Source organism: Mycteria americana, chromosome Z (assembly GCF_035582795.1).
Source record: "Mycteria americana isolate JAX WOST 10 ecotype Jacksonville Zoo and Gardens chromosome Z, USCA_MyAme_1.0, whole genome shotgun sequence".
NCBI classification, from domain to species: Eukaryota; Metazoa; Chordata; class Aves; order Ciconiiformes; family Ciconiidae; genus Mycteria; species Mycteria americana.
The window spans coordinates 16365701-16384691 of record NC_134396.1 but is presented as its reverse complement, the minus strand read 5'-3'; the positions used below and the strand labels follow the sequence as shown (position 1 = coordinate 16384691).

The window sequence follows — 18991 nt, the reverse complement described above, 5'->3', positions numbered from 1 at the left end:
GATTTCTGAAACTTTGAAAGTCTTATGTTTTGCTTAACAGGCTACTCAGTTTAAAAAACAAAACAAAATAAAAACATTTTCTGTAATCATGGGCTGGCAATATGTTTTTGAGCATTGACTTTCCAAGTATTACTCTTTGTCTACCTCTTGGGTTATTTAAATTTAAAGAAATTATAAAGGGCAGAATCTGCAGCAGATTCCCATTAACTTGTTTGTAGAATGTTTGATGAAATAAATATAGAACAACAAATTGGCCCAATATTTTATAGCTTAGTATTTCCCAAACTCTCAAGGCCAGATACCAATAGATTGTGGTAGGTGGGTGATTTTGATAGATGGACCAATAGATTTTTCCTAATACGGCTGCTGGGTAATTATTCAAATGAATAAAAGAACGCTTTGGAACACAGACTATATAGTGGAGGAAAGTATACGTTAAAGAAATAGCAAATTATCTACTACCAAACAAAAGAAAAATTGGGTATTATGAAAAGATTGTGCAAAATTAGAGAGTCTTCGCTATGAAATAGAAAATAAGACATAGAGCCAGCCTTGCACAGAAGATTGGAAAGAAGTAGAATTTATCATAAGAGTGAGTGGTAAATCCACATTAGTATCTGAATTTCCCTAACATTCAATAATGTTTTCATTTAGTAATCCTATTCTGGTTCATTTTAATTTTAAACATACCACTCCAAATCACACTTCCATTACTTATGCCCTGATTCTGCAAATGTTTATGTTATTATCTGTAGGCTGTTGAGCAATCTGCAGAGTTTATTCGTTAATGTCAAGTTAAGCAGCTTTTGTAACCTGTACAGAAATATATCCTGGTGCTCTCTAAAAATCAGTTTTTACTCAGCAAAAGTATGTAATAAATATGAAGTCAGGATTCTGTTAGGAGCCAAATGTTATATATAGGCATGTAAATAATTCATGGTTTTATATGTATGTATATGTATAAAATGCATTTGTTTATAGTTAATAATTTTTACTATTTTTCCATGTTTTGATGTGTAATTTGGTAACAGAATTAAATAAAATATTATGTATATTATCCATATATTTATGTATATGATTGTTTAGCTATAACAGATAATTACAAATATTTATAATACATTTAATTTATTATTGTTAATCATAGCTTGCATTATAGTCCACACTGTTATTATGAATGATCCAATTCTGTAACATTCAAAACCTATTTTCAGTGCCAGTGTTCTGGGAAATTTTTTTCAACCATTGAAGTAGTTGTGTTGTACTGTGTATGTTGCTGAGCTATTTGGGAATAGGTACTGTAATAGGACCATAAACCGTGAAAGGTCTGCATCCATGGTTTTTGCTTTTTCTCTTTATTGGCCTTGGATACAACAGCAATGTCTGTACAGAGGTGATGATCCTCAGTTTTTCATTGTTCAGTCTGTAAAGATTCTAACGTTGAATCCCTCATTGCCGTTATTTTGATCAAGAACTTAGCAGTGATAGTGTGTCTGAGATCTTAAGCGTTCAGAGAATGCTTTAGCATCCTTGATGTCCTTCCAAACAGATTAATTTGCTGTCCTGTGATATTAAAATACAAAACAATGTTTAAATTATGTTGTAGAGTGTTTTATGAAGATCTCTTGAGACACTACACTGGAATACTGGGATGAAATGACATCAAGCTTAGCTATTTTATAATTTAAACTGGTCCCACTATGTCCCATAAAACCTCATGAAATTAACCTAAATTAGGAAAATGAGAAAGTCTTTGAGTACTAGTAGTATCTTGTGGAGTAAACAGAATGTAAGGATGAGTTTCAGAACATCTTATTTCTACTGCAGACACTAAAGATTTATCTGCTCCCTGCTCAAAAATGTAGATGCTCTGCAGGGATATCCTGTACATTTTTTTACTTTGTATATGCTTCCTATATAAGATAAAATCACAAAGCACAAAAGTGATTGTGGGTAGAAATTTTCTAAAATTGCAGAGGTGAAGTTATTTGGGCATTCTTTTCCTTCCTATTATCTTTTTTACATCTACACAAAGGGCTTTTTTCACTTTTGTAGGCCTGATCAATAATAATTATTAGCTCTCTGTTCATAAAGTGCTCCAATATATTATTCTTCTTGCACCCTTCTGGTTCATTCCCCTAGATATAACAGATTTTTTTTCTCAAGTATTTGGGTTTTGCTTTGGTGGAGCAAAGAGAAAGGGAGAAGAACAAGGACATAGACTCAAGAATATTACACCATTCCTGGGTCCAGTAGAAGTTGTCTGGAGAGGTTATATAGTCCTCAGCCTATATTCATCCTTCGCACAGCTTTGGTGAGACCTTTCATTACCAATGGAAAGTCCCTGGTTTTATTAATGTGTTTTATAACACATGCTATTTCTTTTCCAAAATACTTCCATTCACAGACTACAGTATGAGGTTCTCACACTAAGTTTGTAAAATGTGTCAATTTTGTTCAACTACTTGAGAGAAATAATAGAATTGAAGCAGAAGGAAAGAGAGATTTTCAGTCTGAGAGGTGGTGATGTAATGTAGTTAGTAAGTGAATGACTGCTTATTAGTCATTTTCTTGCTTTTTTACTACTACAACAATATTTCCTTATGGTGAAAATCCCGTCATTAGAGCAGGAGAGGCATATTTTTGTATTTACTACAAGGATTTTGACTTACATTTCTGCAATTATATGTCTTGTAGAGTAGGTATAGACTTTAATTTACAAGTTCAGTGAATTTAGATTTAGACCTGATTCTATAATCTAATCTGTGCAGGGGTACATATGCCTATGGAGAGAGTCACCAAAGGTAATGAGGGTTTTTAAATGCTGTGCCCTCAGCTGTCTGTTTACAGGATCACAGTTTACAGACCAAACTCTGCACTATTGGAATCTATGGAAATGTTCCCATCATATGCAATACTAGCTCAAGCTGATGTCAAATGCTAAACTTCCCACTGCTTATTTAAGCAAAGTTCCTATCTGCAGTTTTGTCCAGACAGTGCAGAAAAATCAGATTGTATTTGAGTTATTTTCATATTGGAATTATTAACATGTACTCCTCATACACGCACAATACAACACCGGAATATTTCAAAAGAATGTAGTATAGTTTCCCAGCTTCTGCTATTAGAAAATACATATGCTTGCAATAATTAAAACCGGGATAAAGGGGCAAGTACATTATTTTTTATGCCAGAACCACACAGTTGATATTTTAAAGGTAGATTTCAGCTGAGAGTGTGTGTGTGCGTGTGTGTGTGTGTGTGTGTGCAGGTGAATCACACCAAATTCATTTGGATTAGTAACTGAATAGCGTATTTTTTTCTGTATTTACCTGGTTATTGCCTTAGTTGCTGTTTGCTGCCTTCTGAAATGGTTGGCAGTTGTTTGTTTCTTTATTTTTCCAAAGGGTTTATTATTGTATTTCAAAGAATTGAATAAAATAGGGTTAAAATGAGAACATAAAATGTGTAGTTAAAGGAGACTTTTTGCTCTTTTTTTATCTGCAGATGAAAAGTATAGAAAATTGTAGATCTTCAAAAAACAGTGTAGAACATTCACTTATGAAATTATGTTCCTTTGGCAAGGTGCATGGAAAAGATTTGGAAAAAAAACCATAAGTGCTGGCAAAATTTGTAGGAATGTCGGAAAAAAATTTAAAGTGTTGGCATAAGAATTCTTTAAAAATCCTCACTTATTCACATGTGAAATGAAAGTAAAAAAGCATCTGTCCTCTTTTATACACACTGACTAAATAAAACTGAATAATTATATTCAGCAAAGTACAAAGTTTTCTAAACAGAACTCTGTCTGCATTTGGCTTTCTTTGTTATTTATTCCACTACACTAAAATATTGTGGTTGAATATGGGCATATTTTGGAAAAGAAACACCAACCACCAAACAAAACAGTGAATATAAAAGAAGAAAATATTAAAGCTTTCAAAGATGATGATCTTAGTTGTAACATGAAATTTTTAAGACTAAAGGTTATTAATACAATAGAAAAGACCTTGGATCCATACAAATTTCTTCAGTCACCCTAGTATAGGTAAATTTGAAGATCCTGCAGAATTTTTACCACTGTAACTATTTTGTTCACTCAAATGGAAGAAAAGCATGCATGTTAAGGTCATAATCCTATAAACTTTTAGTTATATTGAAATTTGAATGTGTTTTATATAAACCAATTGAACTGCTTATACCTATAAGATTGTATTTAGCTGTTGGAAGGATCAGAAGGGTCATTAAGAATTGTAAACTGAATTTCTTTTATTTGCTTAATTCATTTATTTTTCATTCTATCACCAAATGTAGCTATTCTTCAGTGAAAAGAAATAGGAATCTTAAAACAAAAATGAAAATCAGTCTTGTGTGGCTCAGAAATTATCACACTTTAAAAAAGGATAATACATGAAATCTATTTCACAATCTAAAATAAGCATTTTTGTTAGTAATAATGATGAAAAATTATTTTAATCTCTTAATTCCCTCTAATTATTTTTTCTTTTTACTATGGGTGTACCATCTTACTGTTTGTTTATTGCAATCATATTTGTTTCACACCCAGTGCTGTTAAAAGTAAGAACTAGATACATGATATCATTGCTGTGATTTACAGTCAGTAGAATTCCTAATTGATTTGGTCCTTTATGTTGAACAGTTCGGGCCGTGGTACTTGCCTTGATAATGAGCCTCCCAAGCGTGACTTTCTTTATCCAGCTGTGGCCCCAGGTCAGGTGTATGATGCTGATGAACAGTGTCGCTTCCAGTATGGAGCAACATCCCGCCAATGTAAATATGGGGTAAGAAGTCTTAATCCTTATGCTGAGTGTTCTGCTTAGTCATTTGTATATATTCCTTTATAACATAAATCTTTAGTTAGATGCAGTAGTGGGTTACAGATTTCCGATAGCATGTCTGGTGCCATCATACGTAAGCAAAGAATACATTTTAATCCTTATGCTGCATCTTTTGCTTGAGTCATTTGTGTGTACTGTACACCAAAATGTGTGGGTAAAAATGAGCTGGGGAAAGCATTCTTTAATTTTAGGAAAAAAAAGGAGCCCAGAACACTTGATCCTGCTCCTTCTAAAGTGTACTACAGAATTTTCCCTTATTTCAGTTAAATGAGGTCAGGTCCATACTGTATTAATCTTCAAACATGAAATCTGTTGTGTTGGCTCTAACTTTTCAATTCAAAGCTACATTTTGAAATTACTTTTGTACTTGTATTGATTTGTCAGGTCTGTGGGTTTTTTTTTTTCTGACATTGATTTTATTGATTCTCACACTGTTCAGATCTTTTTTTGGAAAGATTAATTACGGTTATGGGAACAGAGGAACATGAAGTTAGATAGCTGAATAGAATACTGAATAGCTAAGTACTAGCAAAGCTTTGGCTGCAAGTACCAGTGTGCAATAATTAAGGTAAATAAATTTACAGTAGAAATAAAAACCTGCACACTTAGGCCGTTATGCAATAAATTTATAAATACTTACTCAAAATCTTGCAGCCCAAAGTATGTAGTAAAAGGATGCATTCTGCTGTGCTTGTCTTCAAATAATCGACTGAGACTAAATTAAATAAACCTTGAAAACATATCTAGTGGTTTAAAAGTAAATAGTTTTAATAATATTTTAATTTTTAGATTATTCAAATAAAACAATGTAATACTTGAATTTATAGTCTATTTACTTCTACAAAGGAAGTCCATTTTTAATATCCCAGGGGTGATAAATACAATATTATTCTTGGGATGCCTTTTTGGCAGATCACATTGTGCAAAGGATTTAAAAGCTGAATGTAGCTCGCTGACTAGCTCACTGCGTCTTCTACTTCTGATCCCTCATCAAACCTCTTTTGGCCTTTATTGTTCCTGTTTAAGTTCTCACTTCCCACCCCTGTTCTTTAAGGGCCCTGTTTCCTGTCACTACATCTAAGTCATACCTTTTTGGTTTTTTCCCTTTTTTCTTACAAATTCTCACCACACTCACTCTTTTATTTTCAGACTAAGGAAATCTGCAGGTATTTAATCCATGATTTATAGCACAGCCTTTGGAGATATATTGCATTTTAAATTAAACTGGAAAGTTAATAATGTGCAAAACCTGACTTTTCCACATGTATGTTAATTTTTTCAAACACTGTTACACTATGTAATCATTGTTGTGATGATCATGCTGCATAGTACACTTTCTTAAACCAGTTTCTAAACCACAAACAATTGGAAGTAATGAAGATGTGTAGGTAATATTGGATTTCTGCCTTCTGCTTTCTTTTTGTTTTAAAGTTTTTGTTGGGATTCCCTTATAGGTACAAAAAATATGTTGACACTTAATTGAGGCAATAGTTAAAAGAAGTTATGTCTTCATGTGACATTACCAGTCCTCTGAATTGATATAGATTATTGTGTTCCATCAGTATGCCATCAATGTAAGCATAATTTACAAGTGTCTCAGAAAAAAAACCCCGTATTTTTAATAGCAGGATTCAGACTGCTTATATTAATATAACAGGTTATTGTAGAAAACTGGTAATATCCACTCTACGAAACGATATGCATTTAAAATAGCATCTACATTTAAAAATACTATCTCCATGGCCATAATGCTCTGAAAATGTGATCATGATGATTATGATCATACAGATTTCGAGTGATAATTTTGAAGGGGGAAAAAGTCTTTGGAAGCTGGTAGTGCAGATGGAAAATATCCACACAAGAAAGACCTATTCATATATGAAAGGGTTTTTAGAACTGCGTAGTGGAGCTAGATCTAAATATCAGGAAAAGCTAAGTTGAATACTCTGCTCAACTCTTTCATTATCAAAAGTAAACAGTCAGTGCTTTGGATATTCCTATTTGATGTACCATTCACATGAAGATGCCATTAATAGTGCATTGATCTTATTCTAACAGACACATGTGCAACTATGGACAGAAAAACATAGTAAAAGTCCCTCATTAACAGTGGACCTAGTTTGTATACTAACTTCTTTCTAGCACTTCTTTTAGCCCTTTTTATTTGAAGTGCCTGGTAAAAAAAAGGATAGAACAGGTTTTCCAACATGGCGTTTAGTGACCCAGAAGGAAATAAATTCTAAACCAAAGGGAAATCTCAGAGAAAATTGCTTGCCTTTTTCTCCTGCTCATGTTCTTTACTGATTTGTGATGGTGAGACATGACAAGAGAAACAGCTAAACTCTAAAATCAAAGGCCAAAAAATTACAAGTCTCCTTTGGGCTCTGATGTAGCTGTTGAGATAGTTGGTGTTCTTAAAGTAACTTGGAAAATCTTCGTGTTCTTTCTGCTTTGGAATTCTGTCGTAATGTCTTATTAACCTTTAGAAAAATTACCTCTTTCAACCATCTAGCTTTAATGTTAATCTGTATTCATTGCCTTTTCTCCCATATTTCCTCATCCATTCCCTCTGTATGTTTATTTTAAGCTGTTTGTTGCTTTTGATCATAGATCATGTCCTAATCCTGTGAAGAATTTTGCGCATTTAAGTACCTGAAGCCTTTCTCTCTTAGGAACTTGAAGTTAAATACATGGAGAGGTGTTTGAACAATTAAGGCATCAGAACTAACATACTAAAGGGGCTGCAAGTTTCTGCCTTTCTGTGTGTGTGTTTACTGACAAGGAGCCAATTTGACCATAAAAGGAGCTCTTTGGTAGTTGTTTTGATACTATTGTAAATACTAGACCTAGTTAAACTGTTTAGTCACTTATGGACAGAACTGTTCCAGCAAAAGCATTGTGGCTATTGGTCAGATTTCCCTGTATTGTTCAGCACATTAAGTTGGACAAGAATTCAAAGAGATGCTTTATCTCTTTGAGCTGACAAAATAAAACTACATGTTAGCAAGTAGACAGTGATACTTCTAATGTTACATGTGCATTGTTCTTTATACTGTACTTTTCACCATTTCTGATACAGGGGCAATTTTAGAGAATTTAAGTGAAGAAATAGATACTTTGAAGAAAGAATTGAGAGGCAATGTCTCAAGCTACTTAAAATATTTCCTTTTTAGGGTACATTTTCAGATTCAGGAGAACTTTAAAATTTATGACTTACGGTGAGCCAAATTGTAATGGTGGAAATTTCACCATATAATACTGATGCATAGCTTTTTCCTAAAGGCAATACATGCTTTCAGGTATCTTACTGGATTCACTGCAGTGGGAGATTTTGAGGTTATTAGGAACAGTGCTAGTTCCTGTTTATTTATATAGCTACTGGATATGCTACATCTTCTAGGGTGATGTAGTGTGAATTCTCTTTTGCTGATTGTCAAGTGTATCTCGGTTCTTTGCTCTGTTTGTATGCCAGTTCCCCTGATAGTTCAGAACCTTTTTCAATCCTTTTGTTTAGGTGAGTGTAAGGAGAACTTTTTTCATTGACTCCTTACCTCCTTAACCTTTGAGCATCTACCTAGTAACAGTTGGCTGTTGGCTGTCTCTGGGTTAACTCAGGAAAGAATTCCAGTCTTTACTTTGAATTTCCCTGTTTTATGAGTTTAAATAATATCTGGAATATGCCTGAGTGTAACTTACAGTTTTTGTGGTTCAAAATAATGCTTTGCTTTAGAGCTGGCCCCCACATTTTTAGAACAGAGGCTAAAACGTCAGACATTTTAATAGCAGTTAATACTTTATGCATATGGTTGATATTGCTGTGGTGCATTTTATGATCTGTGAAACTGTTGGCTGCTAGCATGGATTTCAGAGATAGTGCCTTACAATTCCTTGGTATATTTTTTTGCATTTTATGCTTTTCCACCATCATTGGTGTCAGTAAATACTTCGAGTAGGGGGGAAAGGGGACAAACTCTCCTTTACTTTGCACACATGGCTTCACTGAAATCAGCAGGATCACTCTTAGTGTTTCACACCTACAGTTTAACACATCAGGTAATGTATTTTAGGTGATGACAGGTAGCTCTCTTCTTTGTCATGGTCTTATGTTTGCAATTAAGTTCTCCAGTTAGTTTGCCAATGAAAATAGCTTTGAACTCAAATACCAGTTTTTATTCACATTTTGTTAGTGCATTTTGGAGGACAGATAGAGTTCAAGCTATGAACTTACCGCTTGTAAACAGGCAGAATGAAGATATATTCTCAGAATGAGGAGTCTTCCTGCTGCCTTCAATAGCTCCCTTGTGTTAGTTGTCTCTACAAAGTTTTTAATGAGTTATGGGCAGTGGCCATAAAGTTAATTACCATTAATGGAAAGTTGCTGGGAAAGTGTCAGCTACAGAAAAAGTGTCAGCTACATTTCCTGTACAGAAATACAGGACATGCAGTTGTCATACCTTCACTGCTTCCTAGTTTCCCACATGCCAGTTCAGAGACGGAATAGTTTAACTGAATGAGTTAGTAATGACGAAAACAAAACAGCATTGGTCAGCTAACTTTCAAAGCCAGGAGAGTAAACAAATTGCTACACACAACAGTTCTACAATATTTCCTCTAGGGCAAAACAGCCTGAACTACAATTGACCCTTGTAATCAGGTGATACAAATTTAATGTTAGTGAATTAAACTGTCACTTTTTTCATGGAACGCTGATGTGATTTACTCCAGTTAAACAGAGAGAGGTATTAAGCTTGATGTAGGGTTTTAATAGGAAGGTGGAAGCAGATTCTGGAAGATGTTTTTTCAGAAGGAAAGGCAGAGAAGCCACTGGTGTATCTTTGTCCCAGAACTACCGGTTCCCTTTTGTTCCCTCACCTGTTGATACTATGACTAGGATTGTGCATTCAGTAGAATCTGTACATAGTACTTAGTAACTCACTGAAAAGTGACTTTTTTTCCCCAGCTTCACACGTCATACCATGGCTAAGTTGCTTTATACTTGGTGTTTGTTAGCAGAGCATAAGTAGTTCGATCAGATGTATTTATGTTACGTTGCTCACAAATTGGTGTTAAAAGTATGTGTAGGTGAAGAGAGGAATTGAAGATCCTGGTATTATACTCTGTCATTTTTATCAACCTCTCCATTATTTGTTATTTCATAAGGTCTTGCCGGTCAAGTGCAAAACCTCTCATCACTATTGTGCAGGCCTTTTGTGTTTAGAATGATTAAAGTTTTGAGCTCTTCTTGTGTAAGGACTTACAGGATCATGCTGTAATTAAGAACATTTGAAACATTTTAAGCTTTACTCTTAAAGTGAATTTTGTTCCATCTTTTTTTTAAGATTAGGATGTGTATAGCTAAGGGAAATCCCAGAAGTTTTCCTCTTTCTGAATCCTAAAGTAGTTTTGTATATTTTTGTATCTTTTTCTAACAAGTTCCCATAGTCCCCTTTCTTCTTTCCTAGGACTATCTTGCCTCCAAACCCCGTTTCTCTCTTTTTCTCCTTCTCTTTCTTCCTCTTTCTTCCTCTTTCTTCCTCTTTCTTCCTCTTTCTTCCTCTTTCTTCCTCTTTCTTCCTCTTTCTTCCTCTTTCTTCCTCTTTCTTCCTCTTCCTTCCTCTTCCTTCCTCTTCCTTCCTCTTCCTTCCTCTTCCTTCCTCTTCCTTCCTCTTCCTTCCTCTTCCTTCCTCTTCCTTCCTCTTCCTTCCTCTTCCTTCCTCTTCCTTCCTCTTCCTTCCTCTTCCTTCCTCTTCCTTCCTCTCTTCCCTCCTTCTTCCCGCCCCCCTGCCCTCTGTCTTTCACAAGAGACACAGACATAACACCAACGTGCCTGGATCTTATGAAAGCTGTTTAAAAAGTGCAATGGGAAGCTAGTGATCAAAGCAGGAGGAGCGCATTAGATGATAGTAGAAGCAATAATGAGATTCCAGATACTGGAATGTTGGTTGAATAAAGATGGCATAGGTTGCATGGATTTGAAAGGGAAGATGCTACTTGGAGGTGATTGACCTTGTGGGGCTTCTGTAGTTTCCATAAGGTTCACATAAGCACCCAATATTTAGGAAAGAATGCTGGCAACATAATACGAATGATGACTTAAGCTTCAGATTCTATTTCACATTCTTTCAGCATGTTGTGATTCATAACGTGCTGCACCACTTAATGAGCATTTGGTAGTGGAGCACTAAAATGGTAACTTTTGGGTGCTTATCTGAACTAAACTTTGAACCTTCTGAAGTTCACCCATAATGATAGTCTTCTAGTTTTAATTGTGTTGCCAGCAGTATTTCAGCAGTGAGGCTGAAAATACTCTAGGTTGATGCTTTTCAGGTCTGAATTGTAAGTTACAATTCAAGCTAATTATTTTTATGCTCTGTTTTAGCAAATGCTCATCAAGAGGTGCAGCATACTATAGATTAAACATGCTGAAGTAACATAAAATCCTAATTAACATTTTAAAACTTTATGAACAAAAAATGAAACTCCCAAATTATAATAGTTTAATATGCATTGTGAATGTATTTCCCATCTTATTTTTTTAATACTATGGGCCAAATTGCTAACTGTTGTTGGAGGCTTTCATTAGTGTTGAAAACATTAAGAACAGCACAGCAATTTGATCTTTGCTCATATTACTGAGTTTTCATTGTGCTGTATTGTTACCATTTATGATGATTATGATATAGGATGCTTAGATGTTACATAATTTGAAATGCCTATATGTAACTCTGCATGACACAACAGAAAGAGGCTCCATCATTGATAACACTTAGGCAAAAGGAAGATAATTTGATTTGCTGTTTTTTTTCTCTAGATGGGTTCAGCTTTGTTTAATTTACTGCAAATACAAGCATCCGAATTCCAAACTGAAGTCATGGAGCCCTAAGATACACCGTTACAGGTTGTCATCTATCTTGTCTTGATCTTGTGAAAGGCCTCAGCTTCAGTTTATGTTTCCTGGATTTTTAAAACACTTGCCCTTGTTTGCTTTACAAAATAATAGTTATTAAATCCACGCATTTGGAGACTGACTTTGAGGTCATTGATTAATTTTCAGATTATGCTTCTTTGTCTTCATTTCAGTAAATTATTCACACAAATTTGGTGAATGGCAGAAGATATGTTAGCTTCATCCTGTGTCCGGCAATGAAGAAAAGGCTACCCTAAAGGGTCACCTTATGTTGGTGGGTGGGTACGGGTGGGTGGGTGTGCGTGCATGCGTGTGTGCGTGTTAGTGTGTGGAAAAAAAGCAGTATACTTTCTACTAGTGATTTTGGGCCTGACCTTTCTGGGGCAGTTCCTCATATGTTTTTAAGGCTGGCTTATTAAAAACAGTTGCTTGGAGATGTTACAGATAGGATGGTGGTAGTAACGAAATAGCTCAGATCAATAACTATGCAACTAAGGTAGTACCAGGTATAGGGTTGAGCTGGAGAACAGAAAGCTTTATGCACCTTAGTCAGAATTTCTCTGTTAACTTTCCAAAATCAGCTGAAAATAAAGAAGACATAGCCGTAGTAGTACCTGCTATAATTCCATTTTCATTTAGTGAAATAACAGCACAGATGGATTTTCCACTTCTTTTTAGATACCTTATTTGTTTTCAAATCACTGTTAATGTTATTTTTCATTTCATGTACAGGGTGATGGAGAATGTACTTCACATGCTACTCTTTTAACGGCAAAACAGCAGGAGAAAATAAACAACTTCTTAAATAAGTTTGGCTATATTTAAAGGAAATTACAAAAATACTTTAATTTCTTGTTTTTAATGTAAATTACTTCTACAAATTGATACATTGTGTTATTTTAGTTAATAAATCCTCTGTGTTTCGCATAGTTTTCCATAAGGAAATATTCTGTTGATTTCGCGATATTGTATGTCTGTCTCAAACAGAACTCCTTTCTGAATTAAGCAGAAGTTTTTGCTCAAATATTAATAGTATGATACAGCCCATAGTAATTTTACATTACTTCTGTTTTGTCTTTAGGGATTTACTGAGGCAAACCCCTGCTGAAATTAAGGTCTGAATAAGGACCACCAGACTATGTCAGTAACAATATCTAGTTTTGATATAGTGCTTTTCATTCTATCTCCCAAAGCAATTTAGGAAAAAGGAAAATATTTTTCTCATTTTGTGGAGCAGGGACGTGAGCTGACATGCTTAGAATCATCCTGCAAACAGATGAATGACTAAAATAGTTTTGGAGTGCTGTGTCCATTAACTCATATAGTTCAGCTGATTATTTGTTTGGAATTAAAATGTCTGGGTGATGTTAGTTCAGTGAACTTGGAGGAGTCTAGTGCCATGAAGAAGCCTGAGTATACAGAAAGAATCCTATTGGAAGGAAATTGTTAAATACTCTAATTTGTGGATATGTTAGCCTGGCAATGAAATAAATGTTTTAATTATTACTTCCCCTTATAAGTTAATATATAGATGGTATACTTGTGTAGACATATCAAAAGTGAAATTCTGCACATGAACTCTGGAGCACAAACCAGAATTCTGGATTCAAATCACCCTGAAATATAGATGTTTTCAAATTCCAGACTCTTATCCAGATCTGACTTTTTGCTTCTGTCTATATTGGAACGGTTGAAATCTTTCTTTCTTAATGCAGTTGAATTTTTGGTTTTTCAGAACATTGAACCAAATTTCACAAAGTCAGCACAGCTATTAATTTAAACATTTGAACTTGATCAGATGCAAAATAAACACGAGGTCACAAGGCTACAGAATCGTCACAGTCTGACACTTTTAATTGTGATTTGACAATGTAAACCACACGTGAAACATGAGCAAGTAAATTACGCTAATTTTGCTCAACAAAATGAGCAAGTAAATTACATGTAAAAGTAAATAAGGCAGGATTATGACAGGAGCACCTCATACTGTGTCTGAAAGGAACCAGTTTTAGGTTTTCACTTTGAAATCCATACTATATTGAAGTTTGGATTCATGGTTGATTTAGATGTTAATTTGATTTAGTGTTGAATTTTAGCACCTTAATGGCTGTGAAATTTGTAATCTAGTTAGATTTTTCAAGAATCTTCATGATGTATCTTCTGTTCTTTCCCTGTTCTATTTGGTATTTTAAACCGTATATTTATTTGTAAGTGTGTATCTTAATCTGAAAATTTTATCAGCTGAGTGGCAAAAGCAAGTGTCTTATTTAGAAATCTAAGTATGTAAATATTTATAGTGTTTGCATTTCTTCAATGAAAAATTCTAATCTGAAAAGTAAGATAGTTCTACATTGGCTGCAAGTATGCTTTTACAAGTGGCAATATTTCTCCTAAAAAGAGGCTCAACAATTTGCTTAAGTTTTCATAGAGCCACCCACCAAATAGGACAAAATAGCTTAGGTTTAGTTGTCAAAAATTGGATGGAAACTCCAGAAATCATCAGGAGTCATTCCTCATCCTTTCAGACCATTCTAATATGGTATGTTTTTAATGGATTTTTAAAAAAGATACCTTGCTTCTACCAATCAGGAAACTAAATACACTGTATTAACAATCCTGCACGAATGGCACCATCTGATTTTTAGCTTGGAAAAGAATTTTGCATTATTCAAGAAAAGCTTGTACTGTTGAACTTGTCCTGCAGCTGCTAGTGAATAATGTATAAATAAATCCATTTGTATATGCAGTACAATGCAAGAAACGTGAATCTTAGGGTAAAACTTAACAGTTGTTCCTGTTGATGTGTATAGAAAAGATAGCCTTGGTGCCAGATACTCATTCATTTCCTCAGAGAAGCAATGAACTTGGGAGGGGAGGTGCCTAATAACTTTAATTTACTCACACGGTCTTTTCCTTTTTGCTCTTTGTACCAAGGTTCAACCATAGAATCTACACAAGGCTTACTTGTAGGGTATGATTTCAAGCAGCAGTTAAATAAAATGAAATAGTAATGACTATCATAAGATCATTTTAAAGACCTGAGTATCTTTCAGATTTTAAAAAATACTTTAAAATAGAAAACATCTATAAGCAGGTTGTGAACTTGTGCACAGATCTTAAAGTAATATGGCAAAGATTACAATGTAAGTCATTTACTGTAAAAACAAAACACTTCTGATTCCATTCTGCATACATAGCCGAATCCAAGGGCAACTGAAGCAGCTATGAAGATTTCCAGCGTTCAGCCAACTTTGCATCATGCCCAGATTATGAATTTCAACCCTTAGATAGTTTTAACAATGAATCTCCAATGTCAACAGAACTGGCTTAATTTAAATGAGTAAATGTGCAAAACTAAATGAGAAAATATGGTAGGAAAAAAAGATGATTTGAAAACTTGTGTTTAACACTGACAACATGGTGAAATAGGATAGGCTAAATCATTTATGAAATATCAGCCGCAAATCTAAAAAGCCTAAAGGAAATATTTTAGTACATAGCTTAATTAGTACTGAATACATGTGCACTGTTCTAGCAAGCGTTACAGAAGAGGAGTGCACGTCCTCTGAGCTCAGAAATTTTGGTTTTAACTAAAGGAAACAAAAATAATTGTTGCTGTTTCATATTTCAAAATTAATAGTATCCTTTTAACATGTAATTTTGAGGCAGCTAGTGACAGTAATGGAGATACTACAGCACATCTGAAGACTCCTTTTACAGCAAACACTAAAATATACTAAGCCCAGTATTAGCACTAATCAAGAAAAAAGCAACTATAAAACATTACTTGCATGGCAGGTGTGAAAAACACATTCTTGTAGTCTACAATTTGATGCTTCCAGAATTTTTTTTTAGCAGAGTATTCTTAGGTAAAATATGGTGGCTTTGAAATTGCTCCAGAATATTTCACAACCGTCTATAGATTTATCTCTCCAGCCCAGTTTCTAATAGTCTCTGTTCAAAACAAATTTGTGTATACGTGTGTGTATGAGGCCTGGAAGCAATTTTAGGCTTTTATTCTGACCAACTTGCCTCTGCCTTCTTTCCTAGGAAGTGTGTAGAGAGCTCTGGTGCCTCAGCAAAAGTAACCGCTGTGTTACCAACAGCATTCCAGCAGCTGAAGGTACTCTTTGCCAAACAGGGAGCATTGAAAAGGGGGTGAGTACAAATAATTTATTGTTTGAAGAAGCAATTTGTTGTTTAAAGACTACAGGAAGAAAGAACTAGAAAATTAAAGTACTTATGAGCGACTACAAGAGTTAAAAAAAAAAAAAGAGTTGTTATTTCAGAATACATTTGCATCCTAATGGGAGTGTCCTACAGAATTATTTCACAAGTATTTTATATATGTAATTTAATAAAACATTTATCCTTACTATAAAATTCTGTAGCCTGGATCAAAAAAAAAAAAACCCTGTTACATACTCTCTGTATATTTTTGAGTAATTTTTGTAAAAACTCTTTAGTTTAATCTTTATTAACTTTTATAGCACTCTTCCATAAAGGACTGTTACAACTCTAGGTCCGGCATGGACTTTGAAAATGTGTAACACAGATCTAGAGCCTGAACTCTGTTATTTTGTTAGAAGATAAAAAATTCTTTATTCCTTCAGATATAAGCTGCATCATACAAGCTTATAGAAAAAATGTTGCCTTAATAAAAGGGTTTTCTAAAAGCCCAGATTTCCCAGTGACTTTTCTGTTTTGACTTTGAATTATTCTTTTAGTATTCAGTTACACTTGCATTACTGTTTAGCTTTAAAGGACTTTGCTGTGCAGCCTGATAAACTCTTCTACCTAACAGAAAAGTACAGAAAGTCAATGTTGCAGTAGACAAGTCTAGTACTACTGTATCTGTCTGAACATGTGAATTTTGATTTTAAAACAATGTCTGTATATCAGTAGTTTCAGACAAAGTTCTGAAACTTAGTTTTAGATTAAGAATAGTAAAAGAGTGTTTCTCAGTTACAAGGCAAAACCTATGCAGATCTTAAAAAGGAGAGAAAAATATTTTAATTATTAATTTACAGGACATGTACTGAGGAAAAAAGTTAATTCCATATGCCTTTTTTCAAGACAACATATTTTATGCAGGTTTGTACAAAGTGAATAGAGATTATTATATTAAACAATTTCCGGTATCTGTCCAAGAGTTGCTTCATCTGTCTGTAAGATTTACTGCTTCAGATTGGATTTTTTCCTAACAGCTACTGACATCTACTCTCATTCTGACTTTTACCATGCTAGCTGGGCTAGTTTCAACAAAGATTACACTGCATTTTGACTTGCAATCTGATGTTTAAACAAAAAGAATGAAAGCTTTTGGGCAGCTGTCACAGTTTATTAATGCTTGTTGACGGTTTCATTCAGGACCCATGACCTAGCATTGTTCTGATGGCTTTTCCATGCTGAGTTTGGAAATACTGGTAAACCATGTTAAATATATTCATTGAAAGGGTCGTTTAAAAAAATAGAGTGCTTAGAGTTAGCCAATGAAAATAGAGAGACCTTCGCATTCTACCAAAAATATTACTTTTTATTACAGTAATAGAAAATGTTAGAAGCCCTACTCTTAAATCAACAGTCTAGGTTTATTTTGGAACCACTACTCCTTGTCAATGACAAGGAGCAATTTACCTCAATTTATATTTTTTAAACCATGACACTACAAGGAACAAGTTGAGATGCTTTAAGACACTGTTGCTGTGTCCACTTGCCAGAGGCTTTAATCAGTTTGCTCTCTACAAAACATCTTTTTCCAGTCATCAGTATCTTGTTCCATCATTAGCTTTTAGAGGAAAATGAGAGAATCCATACTGTTTTACAATGGTAAACTGTTCATGCCTGTTAACGGCAGAGAATTGTATCTGTAAACTGCAGCTTCGAAGGTTCCTGTAAATTAATAGTTCCTGACAGCAAAAAAACAGAAAACATGAACTCTTTCCAAATATGTAGTTCTCTTTACCACACACTAAGGAGAAAATAATAGGTTACCATTCTATAACACATTATTATTATTATTATTATTATTATTATTATTATTATTATTATTACATTTATATTGCAGTCATGCCTAAAGGCCACAACCAAATTAGGCCCTCTTTTTCTGGGCTGTGTCCAAATATATAATAAATGACGTTCCCTGCTCTAAAGGCCTAACAAGATCTCAGGTACTTAATCATATTTGGAGGGTCAAATTCTACTTTTAGTTACACTAATGTAAATTCGGTGTAACTATTAACTCAAAGCAAAATTTGATGCAGTGTGCATTAATATCTTATTGGCAGAGTTGGGAGAGATTTCTACAATTAAAATGGCCTAACACTCTATTATAAAACCTTCTTTCAGTTGCTTATACAAACCTGCCAACCTTTTAACTCTTTGGGTTGAAATTTTCCACAGTAGATGTCTGCCTACACCTGAAGGTTTTTAGAGTGTTTTCCATAGAAGTTACTGAGCTGTTTTCTGCATACAGGGAAAGAGAATAAAGTGGTTTCTTGCTACTGATGGAACTTGTACATCTGTTCTGTTTTGAAGCTTTAATATGTTCATGCTTTGGTGAAGGGTTTTATGTATCGGCTGGGTTCAAAAAGGTACACTTTTTCCTAATTTGTAATAATAAATTTAAATATACATAAGGTTTCTCTCTGGTACACCCAGAGATGTGTTTGTGAAGGTAAACTAACTGATAGATTTTTAAAAAGACTCTGATGAGGAAATGGTGCATATAAAACAATAAGACAGAACTGATAGTAATGTTTATTTTGTCTTTGAATTTAAAGTAATTTTAAAAGTAACCTTTTCTAACATCATTGTTTAGATCCATGCTAGGGACGTAAATGAGGGGCAAAAGTGGAAACAGAGTGTGCTGAAAGGACAGTTTAAATAGCAAGATTGTGTGATTAAGTTATTATTGGACATTAATATAAGGTAAATTTAAGTTATTATTGGACATTAAGTTTTCTTGCAAAATAATGATAGAAGCAATCATTGAAAATACATTGTTAAAATTAAGATGGCAAATTTAAATTGAATTAATCTTTTTTTTTCCCCTACAAAAGATGACATCAATTTTCCTCAATATTAGAGTACTTGCTGTGTGAGTTTCCTAAACGCATACTATTGTAAATCTTAGTTCTGTTAAACAGCTAATACTCATATAAAAGTAATCTCAAATGTGCCACAATATCACATTTTATTTTATTGTTAATGATCTCTATAAGAAAAA

At 34.1% G+C, this 18991-nt stretch overlaps 1 protein-coding gene across 11 annotated transcripts in view; it reads left to right on the top strand.

Annotated features, from left to right (window-relative positions):
• ADAMTS6 (ADAM metallopeptidase with thrombospondin type 1 motif 6) overlaps nucleotides 1-18991 on the top strand; it is a 157683-nt gene that overhangs the window by 77565 nt on the left and 61127 nt on the right. For all 11 annotated transcript variants that reach the window (XM_075526679.1, XM_075526678.1, XM_075526673.1 and 8 more), the window contains 2 exons: nucleotides 4658-4799; nucleotides 15814-15921. In XM_075526679.1, coding sequence (XP_075382794.1) covers nucleotides 4658-4799; nucleotides 15814-15921 — 250 coding nt within the window. The remainder of the gene's footprint in view (nucleotides 1-4657; nucleotides 4800-15813; nucleotides 15922-18991) is intronic.